The sequence below is a fragment of the Corvus hawaiiensis genome, chromosome 28 (assembly GCF_020740725.1).
Source record: "Corvus hawaiiensis isolate bCorHaw1 chromosome 28, bCorHaw1.pri.cur, whole genome shotgun sequence".
Lineage (NCBI taxonomy): Eukaryota > Metazoa > Chordata > Aves > Passeriformes > Corvidae > Corvus > Corvus hawaiiensis.
The window spans coordinates 3,801,495-3,821,952 of NC_063240.1; the positions used below are offsets into that span (position 1 = coordinate 3,801,495).

Below are 20,458 nucleotides of genomic sequence, written 5' to 3' on the forward strand. Positions count from 1 at the left end.
GGGTGGGGCTGTACCACCAAGTGAGCAACAAGACCAGAGGCATCACCCAGCTGGGCCCCTACAGCCTGGACAAGGACAGCCTCTACGTCAACGGTGACCAGAGCTCCTCCCTCGGCCTCCTCTGCTCCCCCACACCAGCCCTCCCCCAGTGCTGCCCCTTGCCCAGCTCCAGCTCCTGACCCTCTGTCTCTCTCTTTTCCCAGGATACAACGAACAGCCAGTGCTGACCAGTGAGTACCTTGCACGGGCGGGATGGGGTCAGGAAGCTGCAAGGGCCTCACTGGGGTCTTCCCCTGGGCACTGAAGGCTGTGGCCCTGATATCCCAGGGAAAAAATGGGGATCGTGGCAACATTCCCCATGGAGAGCAGGGCCAGCAGGAGACCTCAGTGGTTTTCCATCCAGAGCCCTGACACCTTGGCTCTTGCCCCTTGTCATTCTGGATTTCTGCTCCTTCCAGCTCCCACCCATCCAACAACGACAGCTGCCGCCCTCGAGCGTTTCACCGTCAACTTCACTATCACCAACCTCCCCTACACTTCCGACCTGGAGAATCCTGACTCAGCCAAGTTCAGAGCTACACAAAGGGTCATGAACATGCTCGTAAGTTGACCAGCACTGGGCAATTGTCCTGCCCTCCCCAGGCTCTCTAAAGGTGGAGGGAGAGCCGTGAGATGGCCATGGCCTAACTGGGAAATCTTTTCCCTTGGCAGCTCGACCGCCTGCTGAAGGAAAGCAGCATTGGCCCTGTATTCCAAAGATGTGAGACAACAGATTTAAGGTATGAGTCTTGCTCAAATGTGCCTTTGCAGTGTTCTCACTTATGTAAGGGGACCAGTCACGCTCATGTTCTGCACTCTTACAGACTCAGGACATTCTCCCTCCTTCTTCCTGCTCTCCCTCTCTCTTTTCTATCTCCACCTCACTTGCTGCGCTCTCCTCTTCGGGAGGTGATGGCCCGATCCCAAGATGACTCCAAATTCCTTCCAGGCCCTCTCCTTCATGAACATGCTCAGAATGTTTTTGAAGGTGCAGAAGAGTGTCGGGACACCAATCACACACACACACATATTTTGGAAAGGCAAATGACCATGAAATGACCAAGGCAGTTCCAAGACCCAGCCTTGAGAGGATGACATGCAGAGGAGAGTGCTCAAGGAGGTCGCTGTGTTTTGCAGGCCAGGCAGTGACAGGGACGAGACCCGGGTGGACGCCGTGTGCGCCTACAGCAAGGAGCCCTCGGCTGCGCCTTTGGACAGGGTGGGGCTGTACCACCAAGTGAGCAACAAGACCAGAGGCATCACCCAGCTGGGCCCCTACAGCCTGGACAAGGACAGCCTCTACGTCAACGGTGACCAGAGCTCCTCCCTCGGCCTCCTCTGCTCCCCCACACCAGCCCTCCCCCAGTGCTGCCCCTTGCCCAGCTCCAGCTCCTGACCCTCTGTCTCTCTCTTTTCCCAGGATACAACGAACAGCCAGTGCTGACCAGTGAGTACCTTGCACGGGCAGGATGGGGTCAGGAAGCTGCAAGGGCCTCACTGGGGTCTTCCCCTGGGCACTGAAGGCTGTGGCCCTGATATCCCAGGGAAAAAATGGGGATTGTGGCAACATTCCCCATGGAGAGCAGGGCCAGCAGGAGACCTCAGTGGTTTTCCATCCAGAGCCCTGACACCCTGGCTCTTGCCCCTTGTCATTCTGGATTTCTGCTCCTTCCAGCTCCCACCCATCCAACAACGACAGCTGCCGCCCTCGAGCGTTTCACCGTCAACTTCACCATCACCAACCTCCCCTACACTTCCGACCTGGAGAATCCTGACTCGGCCAAGTACAATGCTACACAGTCAGTCACAGCCGCCTTGGTAAGTGGCCCTTCTCATGGCCAAGGCCTTGTCCCAACTGGTCCTTGTACTCATCAGCTTGGAGGGAGTGCAGGGAGCTGGCTATGACTTAATTGTGACACTTCTCCCCTTGGCAGCTCGACCGCTTGCTGAAGGAAAGCAGCATTGGCCCCAATTTCCAAGGATGTGTGACAACAGCTTTCAGGTATGGGTCATTGTCCCCGTGCAGGTGCCTTGGTCTGAGGATGCTGGACATAGTGGTCAAGCTCTGGGTGCCTCTTCTATGAAGGCAGTACTGTCTCCATAATGCCCTCCTGTCTTAGAGCCTCCCCTCACTGCATGCACTCTCAGCTTGTGTAGGACATGGAGTAGCCCAAGAATCACTCCTAAGTACCTGATGCCTCTTTCCATCCTGAACACCTCCAGGGTGTTAGTGAAGGTGGACAGCAGTGCCTGACCATAACACACACAGATGTTTTTGCATTCCAACAAAGGAATGTCCATGGCAGCCCCAGGGCCCAGCCATGAACGGAGAATGCGCAGAGGAGGATTTCTGAGGGAGGTCGCTGTGTTTTGCAGGCCAGGCAGCCACAGGGACGAGACCCGGGTGGACGCCGTGTGCACCTACAGCAAGGAGCCCTCGGCTGCGCCTTTGGACAGGGTGGGGCTGTACCACCAAGTGAGCAACAAGACCAGAGGCATCACCCAGCTGGGCCCCTACAGCCTGGACAAGGACAGCCTCTACGTCAACGGTGACCAGAGCTCCTCCCTCGGCCTCCTCTGCTCCCCCACACCAGCCCTCCCCCAGTGCTGCCCCTTGCCCAGCTCCAGCTCCTGACCCTCTGTCTCTCTCTTTTCCCAGGATACAACGAACAGCCAGTGCTGACCAGTGAGTACCTTGCAGGGGCGGGATGGGATCAGGAAGCTGCAAGGGCCTCACTGGGGTCTTCCCCTGGGCACTGAGGGCTGTGGCCCTGATATCCCAGGGAAAAAATGGGGATCGTGGCAACATTCCCCATGGAGAGCAGGGCCAGCAGGAGACCTCAGTGGTTTTCCATCCAGAGCCCTGACACCCTGGCTCTTGCCCCTTGTCATTCTGGATTTCTGCTTCTTCCAGCTCCCACCCATCCAACAACGACAGCTGCCGCCCTCGAGCGTTTCACCGTCAACTTCACTATCACCAACCTCCCCTACACTTCCGACCTGGAGAATCCTGACTCAGCCAAGTTCAGAGCTACACAAAGGGTCATGAACATGCTCGTAAGTTGACCAGCACTGGGCAATTGTCCTGCCCTCCCCAGGCTCTCTAAAGGTGGAGGGAGAGCCGTGAGATGGCCATGGCCTAACTGGGAAATCTTTTCCCTTGGCAGCTCGACCGCCTGCTGAAGGAAAGCAGCATTGGCCCTGTATTCCAAAGATGTGAGACAACAGATTTAAGGTATGAGTCTTGCTCAAATGTGCCTTTGCAGTGTTCTCACTTATGTAAGGGGACCAGTCACGCTCATGTTCTGCACTCTTACAGACTCAGGACATTCTCCCTCCTTCTTCCTGCTCTCCCTCTCTCTTTTCTATCTCCACCTCACTTGCTGCGCTCTCCTCTTCGGGAGGTGATGGCCCGATCCCAAGATGACTCCAAATTCCTTCCAGGCCCTCTCCTTCATGAACATGCTCAGAATGTTTTTGAAGGTGCAGAAGAGTGTCGGGACACCAATCACACACACACACATATTTTGGAAAGGCAAATGACCATGAAATGACCAAGGCAGTTCCAAGACCCAGCCTTGAGAGGATGACATGCAGAGGAGAGTGCTCAAGGAGGTCGCTGTATTTTGCAGGCCAGGCAGTGACAGGGACGAGACCCGGGTGGACGCCGTGTGCGCCTACAGCAAGGAGCCCTCGGCTGCGCCTTTGGACAGGGTGGGGCTGTACCACCAAGTGAGCAACAAGACCAGAGGCATCACCCAGCTGGGCCCCTACAGCCTGGACAAGGACAGCCTCTACGTCAACGGTGACCAGAGCTCCTCCCTCGGCCTCCTCTGCTCCCCCACACCAGCCCTCCCCCAGTGCTGCCCCTTGCCCAGCTCCAGCTCCTGACCCTCTGTCTCTCTCTTTTCCCAGGATACAACGAACAGCCAGTGCTGACCAGTGAGTACCTTGCAGGGGCGGGATGGGGTCAGGAAGCTGAAAGGGCCTCACTGGGGTCTTCCCCTGGGCACTGAAGGCTGTGGCCCTGATATCCCAGGGAAAAAATGGGGATTGTGGCAACATTCCCCATGGAGAGCAGGGCCAGCAGGAGACCTCAGTGGTTTTCCATCCAGAGCCCTGACACCCTGGCTCTTGCCCCTTGTCATTCTGGATTTCTGCTCCTTCCAGCTCCCACCCATCCAACAACGACAGCTGCCGCCCTCGAGCGTTTCACCGTCAACTTCACCATCACCAACCTCCCCTACACTTCCGACCTGGAGAATCCTGACTCGGCCAAGTACAATGCTACACAGTCAGTCACAGCCGCCTTGGTAAGTGGCCCTTCTCATGGCCAAGGCCTTGTCCCAACTGGTCCTTGTACTCATCAGCTTGGAGGGAGTGCAGGGAGCTGGCTATGACTTAATTGTGACACTTCTCCCCTTGGCAGCTCGACCGCTTGCTGAAGGAAAGCAGCATTGGCCCCAATTTCCAAGGATGTGTGACAACAGCTTTCAGGTATGGGTCATTGTCCCCGTGCAGGTGCCTTGGTCTGAGGATGCTGGACATAGTGGTCAAGCTCTGGGTGCCTCTTCTATGAAGGCAGTACTGTCTCCATAATGCCCTCCTGTCTTAGAGCCTCCCCTCACTGCATGCACTCTCAGCTTGTGTAGGACATGGAGTAGCCCAAGAATCACTCCTAAGTACTTGATGCCTCTTTCCATCCTGAACACCTCCAGGGTGTTAGTGAAGGTGGACAGCAGTGCCTGACCATAACACACACAGATGTTTTTGCATTCCAACAAAGGAATGTCCATGGCAGCCCCAGGGCCCAGCCATGAACGGAGAATGCGCAGAGGAGGATTTCTGAGGGAGGTCGCTGTGTTTTGCAGGCCAGGCAGCCACAGGGACGAGACCCGGGTGGACGCCGTGTGCACCTACAGCAAGGAGCCCTCGGCTGCGCCTTTGGACAGGGTGGGGCTGTACCACCAAGTGAGCAACAAGACCAGAGGCATCACCCAACTGGGCCCCTACAGCCTGGACAAGGACAGCCTCTACGTCAACGGTGACCAGAGCTCCTCCCTCGGCCTCCTCTGCTCCCCCACACCAGCCCTCCCCCAGTGCTGCCCCTTGCCCAGCTCCAGCTCCTGACCCTCTGTCTCTCTCTTTTTCCAGGATACAACGAACAGCCAGTGCTGACCAGTGAGTACCTTGCACGGGCGGGATGGGATCAGGAAGCTGCAAGGGCCTCACTGGGGTCTTCCCCTGGGCACTGAAGGCTGTGGCCCTGATATCCCAGGGAAAATATGGGGATCGTGGCAACATTCCCCATGGAGAGCAGGGCCAGCAGGAGACCTCAGTGGTTTTCCATCCAGAGCCCTGGCACCCTGGCTCTTGCCCCTTGTCATTCTGGATTTCTGCTCCTTCCAGCTCCCACCCATCCAACAACGACAGCTGCCGCCCTCGAGCGTTTCACCGTCAACTTCACCATCACCAACCTCCCCTACACTTCCGACCTGGAGAATCCTGACTCAGCCAAGTTCAGAGCTACACAAAGGGTCATGAACATGCTCGTAAGTTGACCAGCACTGGGCAATTGTCCTGCCCTCCCCAGGCTCTCTAAAGGTGGAGGGAGAGCCGTGAGATGGCCATGGCCTAACTGGGAAATCTTTTCCCTTGGCAGCTCGACCGCCTGCTGAAGGAAAGCAGCATTGGCCCTGTATTCCAAAGATGTGAGACAACAGATTTAAGGTATGAGTCTTGCTCAAATGTGCCTTTGCAGTGTTCTCACTTATGTAAGGGGACCAGTCACGCTCATGTTCTGCACTCTTACAGACTCAGGACATTCTCCCTCCTTCTTCCTGCTCTCCCTCTCTCTTTTCTATCTCCACCTCACTTGCTGCGCTCTCCTCTTCGGGAGGTGATGGCCCGATCCCAAGATGACTCCAAATTCCTTCCAGGCCCTCTCCTTCATGAACATGCTCAGAATGTTTTTGAAGGTGCAGAAGAGTGTCGGGACACCAATCACACACATACATATTTTGGAAAGGCAAATGACCATGAAATGACCAAGGCAGTTCCAAGACCCAGCCTTGAGAGGATGACATGCAGAGGAGAGTGCTCAAGGAGGTCGCTGTGTTTTGCAGGCCAGGCAGTGACAGGGACGAGACCCGGGTGGACGCCGTGTGCGCCTACAGCAAGGAGCCCTCGGCTGCGCCTTTGGACAGGGTGGGGCTGTACCACCAAGTGAGCAACAAGACCAGAGGCATCACCCAGCTGGGCCCCTACAGCCTGGACAAGGACAGCCTCTACGTCAACGGTGACCAGAGCTCCTCCCTCGGCCTCCTCTGCTCCCCCACACCAGCCCACCCCCAGTGCTGCCCCTTGCCCAGCTCCAGCTCCTGACCCTCTGTCTCTCTCTTTTCCCAGGATACAACGAACAGCCAGTGCTGACCAGTGAGTACCTTGCAGGGCGGGATGGGATCAGAAGGCAGGAAATGCCTCACTAGGGCTTCCTTCAGGCAGAGGAGGCTGAAGGCTTGGGATCTGGGACAGAGGCAGGAATCCTGCCAGCCTTCCCCATGGACACCAGGGCTGGCTGGAGACCTCAGTGGTTGTCCATCCAGAGCCCTGACACCCTGGCTTTTGCCTCTTTTCCTTCCCCATCTGTGCTTCTTCCAGCTCCCACCCATCCAACAACGACAGCTGCCGCCCTCGAGCGTTTCACCATCAACTTCACCATCACCAACCTCCCCTACACTTCCGACCTGGAGAATCCTGACTCGGCCAGGTTCAGAGCTACTCGAAGAGTTATGAACACTCTGGTAAGTCAACCAGCACTGAGCCATATCCTTGCCTTCTTTGGCCTCATCAGCTTGGGAGGACTGCAGGGAGATGGCCATGGCTTAATTGTGAAACCTCTTCCCTTGGCAGCTCGACCGCCTGCTGAAGGAAAGCAGCATTGGCCCTGTTTTCCAAGGATGTGAGACAGCAGACTTCAGGTATGGGTTGCACCCCTGTGTCCCTTTGAAAGGATCTCCTGCAGATAATGGGGCCAGTCACGCTCATGTTCTCCTCTTTTATGGAGGCAGGACCTTCTCCCTGACACCTTCTCTCTTAGAGCCGCCCCTCATTGCCAGCACTCACATCTTGGGGTGCTGAAGGTCCAATCCAAAGACAATTTGGAACTCCTTCCAGGCCTTCTTGTTCCTGAAGAGCCCCAGGGCCTTAGTGGGGGTGGAGGGCAGTGTGTGGCCACCAAATACACACGCATATTTTGGGAAGGCAGACCTTGGTTTCACACTCAGGAATGGCCACAGCAGCAACAAGACAAGGCCTTGAGGAGACAATGTGCAGAGGAGAATGCTCAAGGAGGTCGCTGTGTTTTGCAGGCCAGGCAGTGACAGGGACGAGACCCGGGTGGACGCCGTGTGCACCTACAGCAAGGAGCCCTCGGCTGCGCCTTTGGACAGGGTGGGGCTGTACCACCAAGTGAGAAACAAGACCAGAGGCATCACCCAGCTGGGCCCCTACAGCCTGGACAAGGACAGCCTCTACGTCAACGGTGACCAGAGCTCCTCCCTCGGCCTCCTCTGCTCCCCCACACCAGCCCTCCCCCAGTGCTGCCCCTTGCCCAGCTCCAGCTCCTGACCCTCTGTCTCTCTCTTTTCCCAGGATACAACGAACAGCCAGTGCTGACCAGTGAGTACCTTGCAGGGGCAGGATGGGATCAGAAGGCAGGAAATTCCTCACTTGGACTTCCTTCAGTCAGAAAAGGCTGAGGGCTTGGGTCCGGGACAGAGGCAGGAATCCTGCCAGCCTTCCCCATGGACACCAGGGCTGGCTGGAGACCTCAGTGGTTGTCCATCCAGAGCCCTGACACCCTGGCTTTTGCCTCTTTTCCTTCCCCATCTGTGCTTCTGCCAGCTCCCACCCTTTCAACAACGACAGCTGTCGCCCTCGAGCATTTCACCGTCAACTTCACCATCACCAACCTCCCCTACACTTCCGACCTGGAGAATCCTGACTCGGCCAGGTTCAGAGCCACTCGAAGAGTTATGAACACCCTGGTAAGTCAACCAGCACTGAGCCATATCCTTGCCTTCTTTGGCCTCATCAGCTTGGGAGGACTGCAGGGAGATGGCCATGGCTTAATTGTGAAACCTCTTCCCTTGGCAGCTCGACCGCCTGCTGAAGGAAAGCAGCATTGGCCCTGTTTTCCAAGGATGTGAGACAGCAGACTTCAGGTATGGGCTGCACCCCTGTGTCCCTATGAAAGGCCCTCACTCTCGTAACGGGACTGGTCACTCATGTTCTCCTCTTTTAGGGAGGCAGGACCTTCTCGCTACTGCCCTCCTGCCTCTGGCATTTCTCCCTGATGCCCTTCTTTCTTAGAACAGCCTCTCACTGACTTTACTCTCATCTTGGGGCAGTGAAGTTTAAGATTACTTGGTAACTCCTAGAATGACTTCAAAGTCCTTCCAGGCTCCCTCCTCATGAAGTGTCCCAGGGCCTTAGTGGAGCCAGAGAACAGTGTCCAGCCACCAAACAGGCACATTTGGGGAAGGCAGGGCTTGACTTCCTACTCAGAAATGGCCATGGCAGGACCAGGGCCAAGGGCTGAGGAGACAATGTGCAGAGGAGAGTGCTCAAGGAGGTCGCTGTGTTTTGCAGGCCAGGCAGTGACAGGGACGAGACCCGGGTGGACGCCGTGTGCGCCTACAGCAAGGAGCCCTCGGCTGCGCCTTTGGACAGGGTGGGGCTGTACCACCAAGTGAGCAACAAGACCAGAGGCATCACCCAGCTGGGCCCCTACAGCCTGGACAAGGACAGCCTCTACGTCAACGGTGACAAGAGCTCCTCCCTCGGCCTCCTCTGCTCCCCCACACCAGCCCTCCCCCAGTGCTGCCCCTTGCCCAGCTCCAGCTCCTGACCCTCTGTCTCTCTCTTTTCCCAGGATACAACGAACAGCCAGTGCTGACCAGTGAGTACCTTGCACGGGCGGGATGGGATCAGGAAGCTGCAAGGGCCAAACTGGGGTCTTCCCCTGGGCACTGAGGGCTGTGGCCCTGATATCCCAGGGAAAAAATGGGGATCGTGGCAACATTCCCCATGGAGAGCAGGGCCAGCAGGAGACCTCAGTGGTTTTCCATCCAGAGCCCTGACACCCTGGCTCTTGCCCCTTGTCATTCTGGATTTCTGCTTCTTCCAGCTCCCACCCATCCAACAACGACAGCTGCCGCCCTCGAGCGTTTCACCGTCAACTTCACCATCACCAACCTCCCCTACACTTCCGACCTGGAGAATCCTGACTCAGCCAAGTTCAGAGCTACACAAAGGGTCATGAACATGCTCGTAAGTTGACCAGCACTGGGCAATTGTCCTGCCCTCCCCAGGCTCTCTAAAGGTGGAGGGAGAGCCGTGAGATGGCCATGGCCTAACTGGGAAATCTTTTCCCTTGGCAGCTCGACCGCCTGCTGAAGGAAAGCAGCATTGGCCCTGTATTCCAAAGATGTGAGACAACAGATTTAAGGTATGAGTCTTGCTCAAATGTGCCTTTGCAGTGTTCTCACTTATGTAAGGGGACCAGTCACGCTCATGTTCTGCACTCTTACAGACTCAGGACATTCTCCCTCCTTCTTCCTGCTCTCCCTCTCTCTTTTCTATCTCCACCTCACTTGCTGCGCTCTCCTCTTCGGGAGGTGATGGCCCGATCCCAAGATGACTCCAAATTCCTTCCAGGCCCTCTCCTTCATGAACATGCTCAGAATGTTTTTGAAGGTGCAGAAGAGTGTCGGGACACCAATCACACACACACACATATTTTGGAAAGGCAAATGACCATGAAATGACCAAGGCAGTTCCAAGACCCAGCCTTGAGAGGATGACATGCAGAGGAGAGTGCTCAAGGAGGTCGCTGTGTTTTGCAGGCCAGGCAGTGACAGGGACGAGACCCGGGTGGACGCCGTGTGCGCCTACAGCAAGGAGCCCTCGGCTGCGCCTTTGAACAGGGTGGGGCTGTACCACCAAGTGAGCAACAAGACCAGAGGCATCACCCAGCTGGGCCCCTACAGCCTGGACAAGGACAGCCTCTACGTCAACGGTGACCAGAGCTCCTCCCTCGGCCTCCTCTGCTCCCCCACACCAGCCCTCCCCCAGTGCTGCCCCTTGCCCAGCTCCAGCTCCTGACCCTCTGTCTCTCTCTTTTCCCAGGATACAATGAACAGCCAGTGCTGACCAGTGAGTACCTTGCACGGGCGGGATGGGGTCAGGAAGCTGAAAGGGCCTCACTGGGGTCTTCCCCTGGGCACTGAAGGCTGTGGCCCTGATATCCCAGGGAAAAAATGGGGATCGTGGCAACATTCCCCATGGAGAGCAGGGCCAGCAGGAGACCTCAGTGGTTTTCCATCCAGAGCCCTGACACCCTGGCTCTTGCCCCTTGTCATTCTGGATTTCTGCTCCTTCCAGCTCCCACCCATCCAACAACGACAGCTGCCGCCCTCGAGCGTTTCACCGTCAACTTCACCATCACCAACCTCCCCTACACTTCCGACCTGGAGAATCCTGACTCGGCCAAGTACAATGCTACACAGTCAGTCACAGCCGCCTTGGTAAGTGGCCCTTCTCATGACCAAGGCCTTGTCCCAACTGGTCCTTGTACTCATCAGCTTGGAGGGAGTGCAGGGAGCTGGCTATGACTTAATTGTGACACTTCTCCCCTTGGCAGCTCGACCGCTTGCTGAAGGAAAGCAGCATTGGCCCCAATTTCCAAGGATGTGTGACAACAGCTTTCAGGTATGGGTCATTGTCCCCGTGCAGGTGCCTTGGTCTGAGGATGCTGGACATAGTGGTCAAGCTCTGGGTGCCTCTTCTATGAAGGCAGTACTGTCTCCATAATGCCCTCCTGTCTTAGAGCCTCCCCTCACTGCATGCACTCTCAGCTTGTGTAGGACATGGAGTAGCCCAAGAATCACTCCTAAGTACCTGATGCCTCTTTCCATCCTGAACACCTCCAGGGTGTTAGTGAAGGTGGACAGCAGTGCCTGACCATAACACACACAGATGTTTTTGCATTCCAACAAAGGAATGTCCATGGCAGCCCCAGGGCCCAGCCATGAACGGAGAATGCGCAGAGGAGGATTTCTGAGGGAGGTCGCTGTGTTTTGCAGGCCAGGCAGTGACAGGGACGAGACCCGGGTGGACGCCGTGTGCACCTACAGCAAGGAGCCCTCGGCTGCGCCTTTGGACAGGGTGGGGCTGTACCACCAAGTGAGCAACAAGACCAGAGGCATCACCCAGCTGGGCCCCTACAGCCTGGACAAGGACAGCCTCTACGTCAACGGTGACCAGAGCTCCTCCCTCGGCCTCCTCTGCTCCCCCACACCAGCCCTCCCCCAGTGCTGCCCCTTGCCCAGCTCCAGCTCCTGACCCTCTGTCTCTCTCTTTTCCCAGGATACAACGAACAGCCAGTGCTGACCAGTGAGTACCTTGCACGGGTGGGATGGGGTCAGGAAGCTGCAAGGGCCTCACTGGGGTCTTCCCCTGGGCACTGAAGGCTGTGGCCCTGACATCCCAGGGAAAAAATGGGGATCGTGGCAACATTCCCCATGGAGAGCAGGGCCAGCAGGAGACCTCAGTGGTTTTCCATCCAGAGCCCTGACACCCTGGCTCTTGCCCCTTGTCATTCTGGATTTCTGCTCCTTCCAGCTCCCACCCATCCAACAACGACAGCTGCCGCCCTCGAGCGTTTCACCGTCAACTTCACCATCACCAACCTCCCCTACACTTCCGACCTGGAGAATCCTGACTCAGCCAAGTTCAGAGCTACACAAAGGGTCATGAACATGCTCGTAAGTTGACCAGCACTGGGCAATTGTCCTGCCCTCCCCAGGCTCTCTAAAGGTGGAGGGAGAGCCGTGAGATGGCCATGGCCTAACTGGGAAATCTTTTCCCTTGGCAGCTCGACCGCCTGCTGAAGGAAAGCAGCATTGGCCCTGTATTCCAAAGATGTGAGACAACAGATTTAAGGTATGGGTCTTGCTCAAATGTGCCTTTGCAGTGTTCTCACTTATGTAAGGGGACCAGTCACGCTCATGTTCTGCACTCTTACAGACTCAGGACATTCTCCCTCCTTCTTCCTGCTCTCCCTCTCTCTTTTCTATCTCCATCTCACTTGCTGCGCTCTCCTCTTCGGGAGGTGATGGCCCGATCCCAAGATGACTCCAAATTCCTTCCAGGCCCTCTCCTTCATGAACATGCTCAGAATGTTTTTGAAGGTGCAGAAGAGTGTCGGGACACCAATCACACACATACATATTTTGGAAAGGCAAATGACCATGAAATGACCAAGGCAGTTCCAAGACCCAGCCTTGAGAGGATGACATGCAGAGGAGAATGCTCAAGGAGGTCGCTGTGTTTTGCAGGCCAGGCAGTGACAGGGACGAGACCCGGGTGGACGCCGTGTGCGCCTACAGCAAGGAGCCCTCGGCTGCGCCTTTGGACAGGGTGGGGCTGTACCACCAAGTGAGCAACAAGACCAGAGGCATCACCCAGCTGGGCCCCTACAGCCTGGACAAGGACAGCCTCTACGTCAACGGTGACCAGAGCTCCTCCCTCGGCCTCCTCTGCTCCCCCACACCAGCTCACCCCCAGTGCTGCCCCTTGCCCAGCTCCAGCTCCTGACCCTCTGTCTCTCTCTTTTCCCAGGATACAACGAACAGCCAGTGCTGACCAGTGAGTACCTTGCAGGGCGGGATGGGATCAGAAGGCAGGAAATGCCTCACTAGGGCTTCCTTCAGGCAGAGGAGGCTGAAGGCTTGGGATCCGGGACAGAGGCAGGAATCCTGCCAGCCTTCCCCATGGACACCAGGGCTGGCTGGAGACCTCAGTGGTTGTCCATCCAGAGCCCTGACACCCTGGCTTTTGCCTCTTTTCCTTCCCCATCTGTGCTTCTTCCAGCTCCCACCCATCCAACAACGACAGCTGCCGCCCTCGAGCGTTTCACCGTCAACTTCACCATCACCAACCTCCCCTACACTTCCGACCTGGAGAATCCTGACTCGGCCAGGTTCAGAGCTACTCGAAGAGTTATGAACACTCTGGTAAGTCAACCAGCACTGAGCCATATCCTTGCCTTCTTTGGCCTCATCAGCTTGGGAGGACTGCAGGGAGATGGCCATGGCTTAATTGTGAAACCTCTTCCCTTGGCAGCTCGACCGCCTGCTGAAGGAAAGCAGCATTGGCCCTGTTTTCCAAGGATGTGAGACAGCAGACTTCAGGTATGGGTTGCACCCCTGTGTCCCTTTGAAAGGATCTCCTGCAGATAATGGGGCCAGTCACGCTCATGTTCTCCTCTTTTATGGAGGCAGGACCTTCTCCCTGACACCTTCTCTCTTAGAGCCGCCCCTCATTGCCAGCACTCACATCTTGGGGTGCTGAAGGTCCAATCCAAAGACAATTTGGAACTCCTTCCAGGCCTTCTTGTTCCTGAAGAGCCCCAGGGCCTTAGTGGGGGTGGAGGGCAGTGTGTGGCCACCAAATACACACGCATATTTTGGGAAGGCAGACCTTGGTTTCACACTCAGGAATGGCCACAGCAGCAACAAGACAAGGCCTTGAGGAGACAATGTGCAGAGGAGAATGCTCAAGGAGGTCGCTGTGTTTTGCAGGCCAGGCAGTGACAGGGACGAGACCCGGGTGGACGCCGTGTGCGCCTACAGCAAGGAGCCCTCGGCTGCGCCTTTGAACAGGGTGGGGCTGTACCACCAAGTGAGCAACAAGACCAGAGGCATCACCCAGCTGGGCCCCTACAGCCTGGACAAGGACAGCCTCTACGTCAACGGTGACCAGAGCTCCTCCCTCGGCCTCCTCTGCTCCCCCACACCAGCCCTCCCCCAGTGCTGCCCCTTGCCCAGCTCCAGCTCCTGACCCTCTGTCTCTCTCTTTTCCCAGGATACAACGAACAGCCAGTGCTGACCAGTGAGTACCTTGCAGGGGCAGGATGGGATCAGAAGGCAGGAAATTCCTCACTTGGACTTCCTTCAGTCGGAAAAGGCTGAGGGCTTGGGTCCGGGACAGAGGCAGGAATCCTGCCAGCCTTCCCCATGGACACCAGGGCTGGCTGGAGACCTCATTGTTTGTTCATCCAGAGCCCTGACACCCTGGCTTTTGCCTCTTTTCCTTCCCCATCTGTGCTTCTGCCAGCTCCCACCCTTTCAACAACGACAGCTGTCGCCCTCGAGCATTTCACCGTCAACTTCACCATCACCAACCTCCCCTACACTTCCGACCTGGAGAATCCTGACTCGGCCAGGTTCAGAGCCACTCGAAGAGTTATGAACACCCTGGTAAGTCAACCAGCACTGAGCCATATCCTTGCCTTCTTTGGCCTCATCAGCTTGGGAGGACTGCAGGGAGATGGCCATGGCTTAATTGTGAAACCTCTTCCCTTGGCAGCTCGACCGCCTGCTGAAGGAAAGCAGCATTGGCCCTGTTTTCCAAGGATGTGAGACAGCAGACTTCAGGTATGGGCTGCACCCCTGTGTCCCTATGAAAGGCCCTCACTCTCGTAACGGGACTGGTCACTCATGTTCTCCTCTTTTAGGGAGGCAGGACCTTCTCGCTACTGCCCTCCTGCCTCTGGCATTTCTCCCTGATGCCCTTCTTTCTTAGAACAGCCTCTCACTGACTTTACTCTCATCTTGGGGCAGTGAAGTTTAAGATTACTTGGTAACTCCTAGAATGACTTCAAAGTCCTTCCAGGCTCCCTCCTCATGAAGTGTCCCAGGGCCTTAGTGGAGCCAGAGAACAGTGTCCAGCCACCAAACAGGCACATTTGGGGAAGGCAGGGCTTGACTTCCTACTCAGAAATGGCCATGGCAGGACCAGGGCCAAGGGCTGAGGAGACAATGTGCAGAGGAGAGTGCTCAAGGAGGTCGCTGTGTTTTGCAGGCCAGGCAGTGACAGGGACGAGACCCGGGTGGACGCCGTGTGCGCCTACAGCAAGGAGCCCTCGGCTGCGCCTTTGGACAGGGTGGGGCTGTACCACCAAGTGAGCAACAAGACCAGAGGCATCACCCAGCTGGGCCCCTACAGCCTGGACAAGGACAGCCTCTACGTCAACGGTGACCAGAGCTCCTCCCTCGGCCTCCTCTGCTCCCCCACACCAGCCCTCCCCCAGTGCTGCCCCTTGCCCAGCTCCAGCTCCTGACCCTCTGTCTCTCTCTTTTCCCAGGATACAACGAACAGCCAGTGCTGACCAGTGAGTACCTTGCAGGGGCGGGATGGGATCAGAAGGCAGGAAATGCCTCACTAGGGCTTCCTTCAGGCAGAGGAGGCTGAAGGCTTGGGATCTGGGACAGAGGCAGGAATCCTGCCAGCCTTCCCCATGGACACCAGGGCTGGCTGGAGACCTCAGTGGTTTTCCATCCAGAGCCCTGACACCCTGGCTTTTGCCTCTTTTCCTTCCCCATCTGTGCTTCTGCCAGCTCCCACCCATGCAACAACGACAGCTGCCGCCCTCGAGCGTTTCACCATCAACTTCACCATCACCAACCTCCCCTACACTTCCGACCTGGAGAATCCTGACTCGGCCAGGTTCAGAGCTACTCGAAGGGTCATGAACATGATGGTAAGTGAGCCATGCCTGGGACACTGCCTTGCCCCCAGTGGCCTAGTATATCTGGAGGGAGTGCAGAGATATGGTCATGGCTTATCCAGGAATCCTCTTCCCTTGGCAGCTGGACCACCTGCTGAAGGAAAGCAGCATTGGCCCTGTTTTCCAAGGATGTGAGACAGCAGACTTCAGGTATGGGTCTTGCTCAACTGTCCCTGCAGGTCCCTCGGTCTTTTTAGGGCTCCCTTGGACTTCTCCTCTTTTGGTTCCCAGCCTATGGAGGCAGGACCTCCATGCTGATACGCCTCTTCCTTCGAGCATCCCTCCTCTTCCTGCGCTATTCCCTATACATGATCAAATTTTAGCCCTAAGATGACAGTCAAATCATACCTAAACGGGCCATGGACAATCCAAAAGCCATGCCTGAGGAGACAATGTGCAGAGGAGGATTTCTGAGGGAGGTCGCTGTGTTTTGCAGGCCAGGCAGTGACAGGGACGAGACCCGGGTGGACGCCGTGTGCACCTACAGCAAGGAGCCCTCGGCTGCGCCTTTGGACAGGGTGGGGCTGTACCACCAAGTGAGCAACAAGACCAGAGGCATCACCCAGCTGGGCCCCTACAGCCTGGACAAGGACAGCCTCTACGTCAACGGTGACAATTTTTTTTGATTTGTTTAATTTTCATATAGTTAATTTCCTAAACTTTAATCATTTCATATCTTGTCATGTTCATTCACTAAGTAATTCCTTTTTTTCTACTACTTTTTGTTCTTTCACTCATCTGTATCTCTCATTTTTTTGGTTGGGTTTACAGGACCTCCTGCACTCTACATACATTTATAATTTTACCTCCTTCTATATATTTTTTTTAATATGGTAAAATTAACCTTTTTCAAGTATACTTTCTCTGTTACATTAATTTCAAGTATTCTATCTATGAACTTTTTAGAGAATATAGGGATTGACCTCTCAAGGTCAAGGAACAGCACTAGAACTTATCATCACTTGACAAAATCATACATAAATTTTCCATGTAGAAATTAAATGGTTCCTTGGCCATGGCAGTGTGGTTGGAACTTGATGATCTTTAAATTCCCTTCCACCCCAAACCATCCTGTGATTCTAAGCTAGATTTAGGGAATGGGTAAATTCCTTCTAAACATCCCTAGGAGAGGGACAATTCTGTGCACTGCTAAGAAAAGCAGCGCCTTGCCAACAACATCCAGTAGGATGAATGTGCATTTATGCCTGGACAGTCACCAAATCAGTCTTTCCTAGGAAATGTTTACACAGGAGCTCTCAGACATGTTCTGTGTGTGCCAAACCTCTCCAACTGTAGGGCACTTCTCAAATCCTGTCCCTTTTCTTCCCCCCACAGGTCATAAGGAAGTGCATCCTGAACTGTGTAAGTACCTTTAAAGAGAAATTCAGGAGCAGGAAGATTTTGCTAATTAGCAAAAGCCAAAACAACAAATTGGATTAACCAAGCAAGAGCACTGCTGGTCTATAAAATAGTGTTAAGAGAATTTGTGAGCTTATATAGCCTTGAAGCCACCTAGAATATCTGGGAATTGTGTTCAGCGTGTTTCCTCTTGAGATGTTGAACATGAAATGATATTTTCAAGCAATAACTTTCCTTTCTCATTACAGCTGCTGATCAAAGCGCCCAACCTCTGGCACCAGCAGTAAAGAACTTCACCCTGAACTTCACAATAACCAACCTCCAGTTCACTACAGATCTGGAGAAACCCAATTCCAGGAGATTCAAGTCAACAGAAAAAGTCATGTACCACTACGTAAGTCTGGCAAAACAATGCCCTGCTGGGGCACAGTTCTCTCAGTATCTCTCATCTCTTACCTTCACCAGGACATTTGGCTTATTGCCACGTTGTTATTCCATTTCCAGGTTGATCCTTTATTCCAAAGGAGCAGCATTGGCCCAGCTTACATCGGCTGCAAAGTAATGGCATTCAGGTAAGAGCCATGTCTGGGAAAAGTCCTCATTCCCTGCTTCTTAAAATTCCCATTTCTCAGCATTTAACTCATCTCTGAGTATTTTCTTACGTGTCAGCAATGTCTGAGGGGTTTTTCCAATTCCTGTCTTTGATTAAGATGGATTTCTCAATAATGACTAAACCAATGCCTCGTTTCCTAGGTCCACGAAGAACAGGGATGACACAGGAGTAGATGCCATGTGCAGCTGTAGGGATGAGCCTTCAGATCCCAAATTCAACAGAACAACCATTTACCGTGAGCTGAGCAAAATGACCAATGGCATCACCAAGCTGGGACACTACAGCCTCAACAGCCAGAGCCTCTATGTCAATGGTAATGAGACTTCCTCAAGGCATTATTCCTAATGAAATTGTGGATTCCCCATCTCTGGAAGTGTTTAAGGCCATGTGGGATGGAGCTCTGAGCATCCTGGTCTAGTGAAAGTTGTCCCTGTCCAGGGCAGAGGGGTTGGAACTGGATGGTCTTTATGGTCCTTTCCCTATGGTCCTTTCTGGGATTCTCTGTTGGAATCATGGAATCATTATGGTAGGAGAACACCTCTGAGATCAAGTCCAACCTTCAATGTTGACACAGACTAATTTGAAATTAGAATGAAGAAGACTTAATACACCTCTCAAAACAGAGAACAAAAATTTGAGGGCAAAACCTTGTCAGTCACCAAGTTAAAAGTCCTGAATTCAGTAACCACAATCCTGTAATAAAACCCCCTGTATTTAGTCCTGCTGAGACTTTCTTGGAATATTTTCCTAATAATTTTCCATTTGTTTTTCAGATTACAATGAGCCTCACAGTGCATCCTGTAAGTATATTTAAACCCAGACACAGGTTAAAGCTACTTAAAGGCATAAATTGATTTTGTTTCCTGCTGATTTGGCAATGTTTATAACACTGCAAAATGTCTGAAGGGTAGGATCATGTTCACACCATTTTTTTCTCTAAGAAACCCAGTAACTGCAGTGTCTTATGAAGATCCTGTTCTTATTTTATCCCTGTCATGTTTGTTCTCTCTTGCAGCAGTAAAAACAGCCACCACACAAAGCCCAGGAGCAATCACGGACCACTTCAGCCTGAACTTCACCATAATCAACCTCATGTTCACCAGCGACCTGCAGACACCAAATTCCCGCAAATACCGGTCCACTGAGAAAATAATGAAACACTACGTAAGCCAAAGTCACATTGGTTTTCACTGAAATCCCCCAGGATTTTGGGTTTCCCATCTTCACAAAGACATTTCCTTGCCAGATTGACCCCCTGCTTCAGAAGAGCAGCATTGGCCCTCATTTCTCTGGCTGCAAAGTGACAGGATTCAGGTGAGCAATAACCTGAGAGATTCACCTGGAACTGCAGCAAATGATTTCCTTACATCTGAGCGACCCTTTAATAATTGTTCTCCTTTTTCAAGTAGTTGCTTTCATTATAATAAAGCTTCTACTCCCTTTTGTATGGTCTTTATCTTACAAAGCCTTTTTCCTTGTAAGACCATATTCAGTAGTTTCTCCACTTCATCTGAGAACTGTGGACAGATTTATGGGGAGAGGTTTTTTAATTACATCAGAAAAAAAAACCCCAAATATTTTTAATAACTAACAGAAACTCCATGATATTCAATTCCTCAGGCCTGGGAAGAACACGGATAGCACAGGAGTGGACATCATCTGCAGCTATGGAAAGGGCTCCCAGGTGCCCAAATTTAACCCAGCTGAGGTTTACCAAGAGCTGAGGAGAATGACAAGTGGTATCACCAAGCTGGGAATCTACAGCCTGGACAACAAGAGCCTCTATGTCAATGGTGAGTGTTTGATTTTCCCGTTCCTCCGGGCACTGGAGCAGTTTGGGACCACCTTGGCTCTCAGGGATCACCTCAATGTTAAAAAAGTGACCTTGAAGAGATCTGGAGTTTTCTGCATAATTTATCTGTGTAAGATGAAGTGTAAGATTTAAAATCTTTTCACGCTGACATTTTTGAAGATTTTAATTTCTGTATTACATTGAAGAGTGACTTAATTTTAGTTTTGACCTCCATCATTCACCTGCCTGCGAACATTCCACCTGATTTCTGTTCCACAGTGTTTAATTAAAAATTGTCACACACATTTTCTCGTTGTAGCCCTGCTCTTCCAAAGCACCTTGTTCTGCCTAAGCTTTGTTTGTTTAACACATTCACACCCTTGGGGCCTGGTTCTGATGATTCATTCCCAAGTCATCCTTTTAATCACCCCCTCCCCACTTCTACCAAGTGGATGCTCTCTTACATAACTCTTTCTCTTGCATTTCCTTTCCAGGTTACAATGAACCCCTTGAGAGATCCCATAAGTATTTTGCCAAATTCATTTTGCCAAGTTCATTTTGCCAAGTTCATTTTGCCAAATTCATTTCAGGGGAAGCTCTCAAAGAAGCGCTCCCCTCCGAAATTCAGAGGGGAATGGATTATTCAGAGTAGCTTTGAGGTGTGCTGGGATTAGGAGGGTTTTGGAAGTGAAAACAGATTTTTTGTAGGAAATTCCTAATCCTTCTCCCCTTTGATTACAGCTCGGAGCACCACATCTGCACCAAGACCAACATCCAGGAATTTCACACTTAATTTCACCTTGACCAACCTCCGCTACACTGCAGATCTGGATAACCCAAATTCCCGCAAATTCAAGTCCACAGTGAAAGTTATGAACCACTACGTGAGTCTGGCTCTGCTTGTGCCCCTTTTGGGTCATGGTGGTGACCTAAATCCGCCTGCTTTAAACTCGCAATGTGATTCCCATCTCTCAATTGTCCCTTTTTTTTTTGACAGCTTGACCCTCTTTTCAAAAGGAGC

The 20,458-nt window shown here is 53.5% G+C and overlaps 3 protein-coding genes and 1 long non-coding RNA gene across 4 annotated transcripts; all 4 read left to right on the plus strand.

Moving 5' to 3' along the window:
- Position 1: 1 nt before the first annotated feature.
- On the plus strand, positions 2–516 carry LOC125318010. The gene is made up of 3 exons (XR_007200243.1): positions 2–93; positions 204–230; positions 459–516. It is a non-coding gene; the product is annotated as an uncharacterized LOC125318010 (long non-coding RNA).
- Positions 517–527: 11 nt separating this feature from the next.
- LOC125317662 (mucin-16-like) lies at positions 528–7,799 on the plus strand. Its single transcript, XM_048287545.1, has 16 exons — positions 528–601; positions 712–779; positions 1,177–1,349; positions 1,460–1,486; positions 1,715–1,857; positions 1,974–2,041; positions 3,672–3,844; positions 3,955–3,981; positions 4,210–4,352; positions 4,469–4,536; positions 6,165–6,337; positions 6,448–6,474; positions 6,700–6,842; positions 6,952–7,019; positions 7,410–7,582; positions 7,693–7,799. Exons 1-16 carry the CDS (start codon positions 590–592, stop codon positions 7,797–7,799), a joined length of 1,593 nt encoding a protein of 530 aa, XP_048143502.1. The 5' UTR covers positions 528–589.
- Positions 7,800–8,615: 816 nt separating this feature from the next.
- Positions 8,616–13,455, plus strand: LOC125317663 (mucin-16-like). Its single transcript, XM_048287546.1, has 18 exons — positions 8,616–8,650; positions 8,692–8,864; positions 8,975–9,001; positions 9,230–9,372; positions 9,483–9,550; positions 9,948–10,120; positions 10,231–10,257; positions 10,486–10,628; positions 10,745–10,812; positions 11,187–11,359; positions 11,470–11,496; positions 11,725–11,867; positions 11,978–12,045; positions 12,441–12,613; positions 12,724–12,750; positions 12,976–13,118; positions 13,228–13,295; positions 13,386–13,455. The coding sequence occupies exons 1-18, from the start codon at positions 8,616–8,618 to the stop codon at positions 13,453–13,455; spliced, it is 1,749 nt and encodes a 582-aa protein (XP_048143503.1).
- A 1,844-nt stretch (positions 13,456–15,299) lies between these two features.
- On the plus strand, positions 15,300–20,089 carry LOC125317664 (mucin-16-like). Its single transcript, XM_048287548.1, has 13 exons — positions 15,300–15,312; positions 15,504–15,646; positions 15,756–15,823; positions 16,110–16,282; positions 17,009–17,035; positions 17,281–17,426; positions 17,537–17,604; positions 17,786–17,958; positions 18,419–18,445; positions 18,661–18,809; positions 18,892–18,959; positions 19,266–19,438; positions 19,932–20,089. The coding sequence occupies exons 1-13, from the start codon at positions 15,300–15,302 to the stop codon at positions 20,087–20,089; spliced, it is 1,386 nt and encodes a 461-aa protein (XP_048143505.1).
- Positions 20,090–20,458: the final 369 nt, after the last annotated feature.